The sequence below is a fragment of the Marmota monax genome, unplaced genomic scaffold (assembly GCF_021218885.2).
Source record: "Marmota monax isolate L192 unplaced genomic scaffold, Marmota_monax_Labrador192_F-V1.1 WCK01_AAM20220418_F8-fsc00006, whole genome shotgun sequence".
Classification (NCBI taxonomy): Eukaryota; Metazoa; Chordata; class Mammalia; order Rodentia; family Sciuridae; genus Marmota; species Marmota monax.
The window spans coordinates 22,284,135-22,295,978 of NW_026693712.1; the positions used below are offsets into that span (position 1 = coordinate 22,284,135).

The following is an 11,844-nucleotide window of genomic DNA, read 5'->3' on the forward strand; positions in this document are numbered from 1 at the left end:
CTCTATAAACCAGACTAAGTAAGACATTAATTCTGCCCATACCCGATTTAGAACCATTATTCCCTACTTCCCACTTTGTGGCCTGTGAATGATATTAAGTGCATATGCCAGGTACAGAGCTAAGCTTTGTTTTACATATGTGATCTCATTTAATTGTCCTAGCAATGCTGAAAGTGACATACTCCTAGTCTTCATTTTAAGAATGAGGCTGAGTGAGGTTCAGTTCTATGCCCAAAGAGGCACAGCCACCAGATAGCAATGTTCCTTTCTTAGCCTCTGTCTTGATCAGCAGTGCTTCTCTTACTTCCACTGATTCAACTGTCCAGAATGATCTTCTTGGTGCTCCAGCCTCAGAGCCACCCAGGTGACTGCCTTGCCCAAGAGTCCTCCTTGAGGACTACTCCCCTCCACCCTTGAGGACTACCTGCCCCCACCACCTGCCAGCTGAAGCCAGGACCAGTGCTCTGCCGCACTCACCTGGCTCAGAACAGACCCTGCCAAATGCTCCTCTACTGCCCTTGACTCAGTCCTGACATTTCACTTCCATTTCTTGCATCTCAATAGCTTAAAGCTGTGTGTTGGTTTGTTGGACATTATCCTGATCATGTCCTAGGGTTTCCCCTTCACTACTGTGGTATACATGACAAGCTTTGTTTATCATGTTTTTAGTTCACCTTTAGCTATAGGTTGCTCTCAGGAGAGCTCACACGTTTATCTCAATGAACATTTTTATTAGCTTACACACACACTAACGTTAAAGGAAAAAGGAGAAGGACCTAGAGTTCTAAAAGAGCCACTGCCACTAAAAACAATTCCTCTCACTAAAGAAATACCCAGAGGCCTGTTATGACTGAACACTTCAGGCAAGACTGACTTATTGAATTGTATATTTTGAATTTCATTTAATAGCAGTCTTATTTTCTCAGTGGTTGTCTTGGCCGGGAGCTTTGAAAAAATATATAGGATCCACTAGAATGGATGGGTAACATAATAGTTACATCTTGCTAAAGAATGAATTTGGACCAGTTGTCACAATTAAATGACAACTTTGCATGTCTATTAGAATCCCAAATGGAAAGTAGTTCGTTACTAAGTTAAAGTAGTCACTAACTGTCCCCATAAGATGGTATGACAAAAAAAAAAAAAGACTGTATGACAAGTGAGGCAGACCAAGCCACAATTGGAAGAATCTGAGCAATAAAGGATAAAATGTGAGCAAATATCTCTATTGAACAATACATAGGATTTGAAGTAAGAAGAAATCATTCATATACTGCATTGTAGGTAAAAATAAATGTGGGAATATAACTACAGATTTGCTATCCCCTTCTCTTTTATGTCTGACATGTGATATTAGCCAATTCTGTCTATTGTCATAAGTCAAAGAAAATTTATTCTAAACAAAGAGTGAACATGTCATATCTGTTATCTTTTCCATAGAACATGCCATTCAGAGGGTAGTCTCAAGTCCAACCCACTCTCTTTTGTTTTGTTTTGTTTTTAGGGAATACCTTTGTCCCTGGTGGGTTTTTCAATAATGTCACCCTGAAGTGTGACTCAACAGTAGGTGGTGATGATGCACTTGTTAACAAGGTGAAACTTCACATCCTGCACTAGTGCCCACAATTCTCCAAGCACAGCTCACAAACACACATCAGGCTGATGCCTTCAGCCTCCTAAGTAGGCGGTGAGCAAAATTTTCCATGAAGTAAGTTAATTAATTAAAATTGAAGTTGAGGCAAACAAAGAACCCCTCTTCTCTCCTCACTTCCATACCAGATTTCTGACCACTCATCTTTGTTACTGAACCAAAAATTCATTTAAACCTCCACTTGATGCAGAATCTGTATTTCTTTACTCTTTTTCTGTTTTCCTCTATGTGACTTTTTTGGTTGCAATGGCAAAAGTTTTTATCAAAACTTTTCATCAGGTAACTTTAAAATGCAAAACAACTACACATATGTACCCACTTCCCCTTTCTGCACAAAGACACACCTTGTAATGGGATTTCTTTTCTATTCACACTTTTATCCATTTATCTGATTTAAAGTCATTTTCATAAAGTAAAATAGCATTTATATGTAAGTAAAGAAGTTTATTTGGTTCCCACTTATCATTATTTAATCCAGTAATCATCCAGTAAAATGCTTTTGAACACAAGTATTATCCACAATATTAAATGTTTACCTATCTCTTTTCCTGGTCTAAGTAACAGATCTCAATCCAACAACACTTCTTCCTTCTTATCTAGTCAGTCATGGGATTTGTAAGAGTTCTTCCCCCCCACCCTTTATTTTTTTTAAACCAACATAAGTTTTCTCTTACCCACTCCCATGTTTTATTTTAATTATTGGTTAGTAACAAGTTCTGACAAACTCAGCTGAAGATCCAGATGCTGCTTCTGTAGCCATCTTTTGCTTCTGGGTGTAAATATAATTTCATATGTAATTACATAAGTTATTATTAAATATATATATTTTAGACAAGTGTTCATTATGTTGCTCAGGCTGGCCTTGAACTTGCAATCTTCCTGCCTCGGCCTCCTGAGTAGCTGGATCAGTCATACACCATGGCTTCTCATAATGTTTCATTCCTCTTTCTCTGGGTGTTCAGTTTTCAGTTGACAAAGTTACTGGGTCACTTTTTCTTCATTACGGGCCCTCTTTGGTCTGATAGCAACTTACCCTTCCAACTTATCTGCCATTGCAGGGATCGTGCCTTGTAAATTTTGCAAAACAAAATGTATGTCTTATATTTTTCTGTTATTTTACTACTTTTACCAGAGTTATAGCTATTAAAATCCTGGCATATTTCAAGGTCCAGCACTCTCCCATGAAGATACCTCAATCCTCTCAGATGGAACTATCACTCTGCTGAAAAGACTGCTGTGGTTCTTATTTCTCTGTCTCATATTAGTTTTTGTTTTCTTTCAACTTCTTTATTAAGTTGGTTGCATAAAAGATACACATTCTCATATTGACAATTCTTGTCATAAATAAAATTAACAAAAATAAGATACATTTACTTCAAATATATACAATCCTGTCATTAAAAATGACATATACACATATATATACACATATATATACATAAAATATTTATGTTATATATATTTACATATATGTGTGTGTATGTGTGTGTGTGTGTGTGTGTATATATATATATATATATATATATATATATATATAAAATCTGAATCCCTGTTACACAAAAAGATTTGGAAGCAAAATGTAAATGAGCTCTGCTTTCAGAATATACCCCAATGTGTGTGTAGAGACAGTATACCCATAATATGGTTCACTTTGGTTCCTTTGTTTATGGTGTATAATTACTTAATCATCCACTTGTAAAATAAGAATGAACATTAAGAAACATGAAATCAAAGTTGCATTTGTTTCCACATTGATGCTAAACTCAAAACAGCAACCTCCTTGGCTCTAAATGGTAAATGTTTTCAAAGTAAAACAATTTAACTTTTTCTTAACCTTCTGAAAAGGGTCTGCAAAAAAAAAACGTAGATTCTTTCATTCTACGTGTAAGAAAACTAGGTTCATCCTGAAACACAGCATGAGCAGCAAAGACAGCAAACAAGCATCACTGTCTGTACACATGAACAAGCCTAGTTGAACCACACTCTTTTACGCAGACAGCAAGTCTATGGAATCTTCAGCATGGAGCCTCATGCAACAGAAATACAAAATTAACTACACATCTATTAGAAATTTCCAAATCCCTGCTCTTAGCACAATTTTAGTGTACCTATTAAATATAGCAAGTCATCTAGAAAAATGATTTTTATTTATTTGCCTACTTATTTATCTTGTATTATTAGATGTATTGCTGATGACTTATTATCAGTAAACTATGCATGTGGAGGCCAAATAGTGTTTTATTCATCATATTCATTCATACTCTGGCCTCCACTGAACAACACACATACTGCCAACAGACACAGTCTAGGTCATAATTATTCAAAAGGTCATATCTGTAAAGATGTGGACTTTAGGTGGCTCAAAGTCAAAAATGAGAACATCCTTCTTCTTTCAATTATTTTTCAGTCATTCTGATTATATCAGGAAGAAAACCTCAATTTGTACTACTATGGTTTTAACCCTGCTAATCTTTGTTAATCTCTGTTCTTAACAAAGAGAACAATCCTCAGGCTTGCAGCCTTCAGTAGACAAACATTTCTAGCTACAATTTAATATTAATGTTATGCTTTCATTGTGATTTATTTTTATAATTTGCTTCTATTTATGAATATTCAATTTGGTTTTATTTATGGTTTTCAATTTAGTGAAATAAGCATTTGTTCTAAGTAAATTTAGGTTAATAAAGATAAAGTTATTTAAACAAAACATTAAGCAAGTTACAGCACAGATTGTATGTACCTATGACAGAAATCTTGGTGTTATATACAGAAATGGGAGAAATATTTGGTTGCAGCAGATATCCAGCAAATGCACTTAATCTTTGTTCACTGTCTATACAGCTGAAAGAAAGTCATGAAAAAGACTAGCTTCAAGCTTCTAAGATAATGGATGTCAGTAGGGCAAGGAGACTACATTTGACCATATCCAGAGACTCTGTAATGTTCATACTTGAGAGGAAGGTTGCTGTTGGTATCTAGGGGCTAGCAGCCAGAGACATGGCTAAACATCCTATAATGCACAGGAGAGCTCCCACACAAGGCATTATCTGGGCCTGAATTTCCATGATGCCTAGGCTGAGAGACCCCACTGTAAGAGAAAAGAGAAAGGTCTACACGTATTACCCTTGACCTGTCATGGTGAATCACCCTCTCTAGGCGTTGCTCCTTTCCTCATTTGACCTTTGCCATTGATAAGATAAAACCAAGGAAAATCCTTACCTTTCTCTACTTTACCTTACCTACTCTTGCCCTTCACTTGCAATTAGAATGAAGAAAATGGACTGTATTGAAGGATCTGTGTCCTTTATGTGCTAACACTATGTCCTCAATATCTGGACGTAACCTCCTAATTAAGCCATTGGAGTTATGAAGTCTTCAGATGATCCTGTACTACAAAGAGATAAAAAGATAGTTAAGGTAAAGATTAATATGATCTGAGTAAAAACTTGACTCTAGCTGTCACTGATCTTCATGGAAAGTTATTCTTTGGCCTGAATGTTATGGTTCTTTGACTCAATTAAATATTAATATTTCACAGATAAACCTGACCTTGAAATTTTAAAAGATCAATATTGGTTTTATTAGATATGTTAGCTTTCCCAAGAGGGAGTTTTAGAAAAATAAAAAACTACCTCTCAGGCATATTTAAGAAAGAAGAAAAATAATCAACAAGCAAATAACAACTAGTAGTTGAAGGAGTTTACTCGGTCAACCCTCAGTAAGTTGTCTCAAACGTATTTCTGCAAACACACAACCCACAAATTTATGTCTGAGGGTTAAGTGCTCACAATAAAGTTCTTTGAAGCTATTTTGTGGTTAGCATTCTCCCTCCCCCACCCTCTCAATTTCTCCAGAACAGTTTAGAAGTCTTTTTTTTTTTTTTCAAAACCAGAAGTTATTTTGAACCTTGTAACAGTATTTAAGCATGGAAAAATAGGGTGTTCTTAAAGCAGTGATCCTATCATACAGTCCTTAATAGACTTTAAGCCTCTTTACAAAGAGTGCATTTCCAAGTACTTTAGAGGTTGGGATAGCTTGGAGGCATTTCATGACTTTAAGTTCAACTTGATTTAATGCCTAATTCTGACACACCTGTGGTAAAGTGATAGTGAAGGTGAAACTGAATTCCTTTCATTTCAGAACCACAGAATACTGCCAACAGAAAAATGGCATTATTTCCAGTCCCTATGAGCTACAGAGGTGGTGGTTATCAATACTCACACTGAGAAGAGTGCTGAGTGAGATGAGGGACATGGTCACATAAGTTTTAGGAAAAAGATAAATAGGTTACAATATTTCACTTTTCCGGAGTCACAAGAATGGAGATCATAACATCAAGACCAATAGGCACCAGCATTTCAAAAAAAGAGAGGAAAGAGGAACACCTTCTGTGCCCAGTCCACTTTATTACCATTGAGGATTTCTCCCTAAAATCATTTATTGAACACCTGCCAAGTACTATGCTCAATGCTAGACAATGCACATACAACAGTGAATAAGCCAAACCCACAGACTCTGCCTTCCGGAAGCTAACAGTCAGTATTCTTGCAAAGAGCCCACACAGTGTCAGTTTCTATTCTACCACTTGCAATCCCACCTTGCCCTTATGTCCACTGCCTAAGAAAAGAATCATGCACAAAGAACAAGACAGGGACTGAACAGGTATATTTTTAATTCCAAGTCAGATAAAAAACCATACCATCCCCAAAGGGTGTAAGCTTCAAAGGCAGTATGTGTGGCAGAAGATCAGTAGCCAGAAGTATACCCTAGATAGGCTGTGGGGGCCTAAAGGACAGTCTAAGGGTAAAAGCTGGGGCATGAGAATTATTAGCCAGGAGAATGACCCAGGTAGAGGGCTGAAGAAGAAGGGGGAAGGGAAAAGAAAGAATCTGATCCTTCACCAGCCATGGTGAGGACTGACTGTGTCCCCTCAAAATTCATATGCTGGAGCCCTAATCCCTAATACGATGGTATGGAGGTTGGGATTTTGGGGAAGTAATTATGTTTAGGATGAAGTCATGAGATTGGAGCCCTCATGATGCGATGGATTAGAAGGAGACACCTGAAAGCTTGGTTCCTCTCCTCGGCCCGCCTTCCTCTCTCTACCTTCTGAAAACACAGCAAGAAAGTGGCCACCTGCAAGACAGGAAAAGGGCTTGCCCTCACTGGGGAAATGAATCAGCTAGCACCTTGAACTTCTCAGCTCCAGCTCTGTGAGAAACAAATGATTTGTTGTTTAAGACAACCAGATATTCAAGCCAAGAGCACCCATTGAAGCCCTTCTCTTTGAAAATACACACTTTTCATGCTCCCTTACAGGAGGCCTTTGCTGACTGTTACTTGGGCCACAGTTATGTATTTCTACTGAAGCATCCTGCTTCTCAGGCCTCTGAGTTCCTCCGCTCCACAGTGAAGCTGCTTCAGGTGCAGCCCCTTGCCCTCAGCCAGTCCAGATTCTTACTTGCCTAGTAGAATAGATCTTCAGGAGACACCAGTGTTTTTCAAAAAATCTTGGAAAGGGAAACCCAAAAATGACTCGGAGGCAAAAGTATGAGAATTTTTCTCTTACAGAGTTGTGCCAAATGGACACTATTCAATGCTGTCAACTGGTCTGCAAGACAATTTGTAAAAGGACTCTGCCTCACAGTTCAATCTGGCATGCACAGATTTATGGCCTAAAACAGAATTCTCCAACTGAATCACAACCCATTAGTGGGATGTGAAATCACATGAGTTCAGCCAATATTTTTCTAATAAAACAGAATACAATCAAACAGCATAGAATAGAAAATATTAGAGTCCACTGTTGATAATAAGAATATGTATTATATCATCAAATCATTCTGTTTTATACACACACACAAACATACACACATGTATACACCTCACTATCTAAATCTACTTGGTTCTTATCTTGAATCCTATATAATTATATTTGAGTTAAGCTGCACTATAGATGTATCTTTTAATTGTGAATTGGGTTGGGGAGGCAGATACTAAAGTTCACCAGCCTAAAGAAACTATAGTAAGTGGAATGGAAATTTTATTTAACTTTTTTTTTCAGTTATAGATAGACATAATATCTTTATTTTATTTATTTATTTTTATGTGGTGCTGAGGATGGAACCCAGTACCTCACACATACTAGGCAAGTGCTCTACCACTGAGCTACAACCTAAGCCCCTGGAATGGAAATTTTAAAAAAATATATAAAATAATTGAAAATCTTTTTATTTTGTCCTAATTATTCTTCATTTCTTTTTTGGATTTGTGCATCTGTAAGTACATCTGGCTTTGTTATAAATGTTCTCTCAAACTGCTGCAACAGAAGGTAGGAAACAAAAGGTAGGACATACCTGAAAACAGGATATGGGTTTAGATGCCCAAAGCCAAATCCCCACCACAGAGTTGGCCAAATCAATTCTTGTCATTCCCTATGCCAAACCACTGGGCAGAATCTGAACCAGAGGCAAGCTCCTTTGTGCATTAGAAAAGCATTTAAAATGCCAATTTCTCAAATCACTGGGCAAAACACCAACTGCTGTCTAGGATATGGAGCCCTAACTGGGATCACGACCAATTCCATATTTTTGAGTAGAATTGAATTTGTTGGTGTATGATGATTTTTAGAAACTTTTTGACAAACTTTGCAAGTAATACAGAATTTCAAATGTGATTTTAGAGAAATTAGTTCACCTGACACTTTTAAATAATTCCCATACATCCATACCCCCATAGTGAAAGTTAACGCATCTGCCCTGCTCTAAATGGCTACATATGAATCAGTGCTGCCAGCAGCTGCCTTCACAAGCACCATCCAGGGCTTTAGATGGGTCTAACCTTGGAAATTTGCTCTCCTGGTGTTTCTAAATATCCTCAGCATGTGTTGGCCCCCAATGGTCATAAATCCAATCCTCTTGAATTCAGTAGTCACTAATTTATAATAGACAATTGTAACAGAGGAACCAATAAATCATGAATTAACTCAATCTTGTAGAGTTTGTCTACACTCTGGAGCTTGCCACTCTTGAGTGGTACCACACAACTCCAGAGCACTGCTTTCTTAGTATGTTAATGACAACTGTGTACTAATGAATTGAATGTTTTGGCCTTAGAGTCACCACTGGTGAGCAGATTTGACCCAAGATGTGAGAGTAAAGACTTGAAACCAATTAACTAAATTCAACTTGATCACTAGTATGGGAAGGAAGAGGGCTTTTATCATTTATCGTATATCTACAGTGATAATTTTGGTTATAAATTATTAATAATTACATTCAGAATACTAGTTGCTGTAGGTTTCAGGTATATTTTGTTCAAAAAAAATAAGTGGTATCATGAAGTTATATTTTTCAAAGTCTTAACCAAATAGTGTAAGCATGTAACTCATCAATGCTGCCATCTACAGAAAACTTACCTAAACAATTACACATTACTATTGAAAAAAACAGAGAAGTTCACAAGTTTTAGCTTTTTTTTTCCCCTAAATATCTTAATTTTGTGATTTTTAAGAGCAAAATATACTATCAGTTTTTAAGAGCAAACTTGTTTGGACTTATCACCCAAAAATTATGCAACATAACACCAAACTTAATTTTTTTTTAATTCCTTAGGCATTCCCTGTGATGTCTACCATCCCATATGCATGTACAATTGACAGTTGTTGTTGTTGTTTTTTCTAACTTTTCCATCCCTCAAATTAAAGGAAATTTCTCGAGTTTCCTGATGGCAAAACTTATTCCTAAAGACAAGCTGTACTGATGGTAAGTCAGAATGGATTAGAAGCATCTGGCAAAGTTGTTACTCTGAAGGCAGTTAGGTTTGCTGCTGGGACAGTCCCTGTAGCATCATCAGGCACTTCCTCAACTATGTGTCAGTTTCTAAAACACCAAGTAAACAATTTTAAGTAAACCATCCCCTTAATTAGAAGTATACACTGCAGTACTACAGCACATCACACAATTGTATACACACAATTATGCAGCACAACACATCATTAGGTTTTGAACCTTGCAAACCTATTTCTGTTGTTTCATATCAATCTATATGTAACAGATCTTCAGATGGACACTGAAAAATTTGACCAGAAATGGATGTTTTGTTAACATTATCCAATGCTAAAGTATTTTGAGACATTTTTAAGCATAACAAACTCCTAAGTTTTCATTCAGAAGTTTTTCATTTTCACATATCACCCATTCTCAATGAGTCTTAATAGTAATAGCAAATTGGAGACAGGTAAGACAGCGACGATTATACCTTCTGGCCAACTACCAACATTCAGAATTCTACTCTGGTCTCTAATGACATTTTTTTTTTTTTTTTTTTTTTTTTTTTTAGAGAGAGAGAGAGAGAGAGAGAGAGAGAATTTTTTAATATTTTTTTTTCTTTAGTTCTCGGCAGACACAACATCTTTGTTTGTATGTGGTGCTGAGGATCGAACCCGGGTCGCACGCATGCCAGGCGAGCGCGCTACCGCTTGAGCCACATCCCCAGCCCTCTAATGACATTTTTAAAACAGTTGTTAGCTAAAATATTCCCAGCAAAAAGAGAAAGGAAAATAAAATTGCAAAGAAGTTGCAATTTGTCAAGAGTTTAAACTACATCTTCAGATTCTGTATAGTAAAGGGCCCTGCATCTAAACTGAGTATTGAAAACAAGTCTCCTCACCTATGGACAACAGAAAAGAAAGAAGGAAAAAAAAAGGAGGATGGAAAGAAAAATTCAATGGATAAAAATATTAGAACACATGGAATCATTCACAAAGAAAATCTGCTACCTGTTTGGATCCCCAGGGAAGGGATGAGGGACTTTTATGCTTCCCTAGGGAGATGGGTTTTTACATACATAATTTAAATAAATCAGCAGAACTCTTCACTAATTACAGTGCCTGCACTCCATGTGCTGCTTCCTCTTTAACGCCACACTACTTCATTATTCTGCCTTTAACTCTCTTAAATGATTCATTCCCCCTTTCACTCCTGAGCACACTCTGTAGGGAAGCTAGTATTTAAGTTTAATTCCTAGTGCTACTTGCTTTGGAGAGCTTGATAAGGCGAAAGAGGAGGCATCTAATTTAATAATTTTGTCATGATATAAGGGGCACCCTCCAATCCCCACTCCCCCAAATAACTAGAGAAACAGGACCCTCTAGCAAGCTATAGCCATGAGCAAAGACATTAATTGGGAAAGCAGGGCCCACGTGCGGTGAGAGCTGTCACCCAAGAGAAGTGGCAGCCGGCGGCGAGCAGGGAGCTTGGGAGAGTACCGCTGATGCCAGCCACTCCACCGGCCTAGGCACTCCAGGGTAGATCTGAGCCGCACCTGAGAAAAGCTTAGCTCCCTCCCAGTCACTAACTAGGCAACGAAAAATAGAAGGGCAGAGAGGCCAGTCCCCCATCCTTGGAAGCAGTCACTGCGAGGGGGACAACCCCGGTGCACGCTGCAGGCGTCCCCAGCCCTAGCCCGCGCCTCAGAGCTCCGCCTGGTCCAGGGAACCTGCCTCGCCCCGCCTTACCGTCCCAGCTCCGACTCCACCTCGAAGAAATTGCTCAGAGCATCCCTGTTGGAACCGTCGATCCAGTAATCCAAGACGACGCTCCCAGCCCCGGGGGCCACACTGGAGGTGACCGAAGAGCAGGACGAGGAGGAGCAGGAGGGCACCGTGACTTTGAGCATCTTCGCGGCGGGACTCCGGAAGCCGCCGCTGCTGCCACCGCCGCTGCCGGAGCTTGCAGCCCCGCCGCCCGCCGCCTGAGAAAGCAGGATCGAGAGAGAGGTGGCGTCCTTCACACACACGCACACACCCACCGCCTTCGCCTCCCGGCCCCGCCGCCGCCGCGCGCGGGCTGCGGCTCCCCTCCGGCGCGCTCCGGAGGAAGGGTGGGCGGAGAAGGGGGTGAGCCACTGCGAGCGGGTGTGGAGAGGGAACCCGGAGTCACCGCCAGCAGGAGAGACGAGGGGGGAGGCACCGCAGAGCAGAGAGATTCCCTCCCCTTCGCTCCTTCCCTCCCCCCTCCCCTCCTCCCGCTCGCCGAGCCTTTCCAGCCCCCCTCCCTTTTCCCTTTCTCCCGCCCAGGCTGTGGCTGCCGCGGTGCCAGCTTAGGGCGGCTCCGGATGCTGGAGCTTGGAGAAGGCACAAGGACCAGGGAGCATCCGGGAGCCGGCAGCCTGGAAGGAGACCGCGTGCAGTG

At 39.6% G+C, this 11,844-nt stretch overlaps 1 protein-coding gene across 1 annotated transcript in view; it reads right to left on the minus strand.

The window, feature by feature from the left end:
- Positions 1-11,527, minus strand: part of Camk4 (calcium/calmodulin dependent protein kinase IV) — a 232,431-nt gene extending 220,904 nt beyond the window's left edge. Inside the window, exon 1 of the mRNA XM_046460434.2 lies at positions 11,169-11,527. Coding sequence (XP_046316390.1) covers positions 11,169-11,329 — 161 coding nt within the window. The 5' untranslated portion in view covers positions 11,330-11,527. The remainder of the gene's footprint in view (positions 1-11,168) is intronic.
- Between the last annotated feature and the right edge of the window lie 317 nt (positions 11,528-11,844).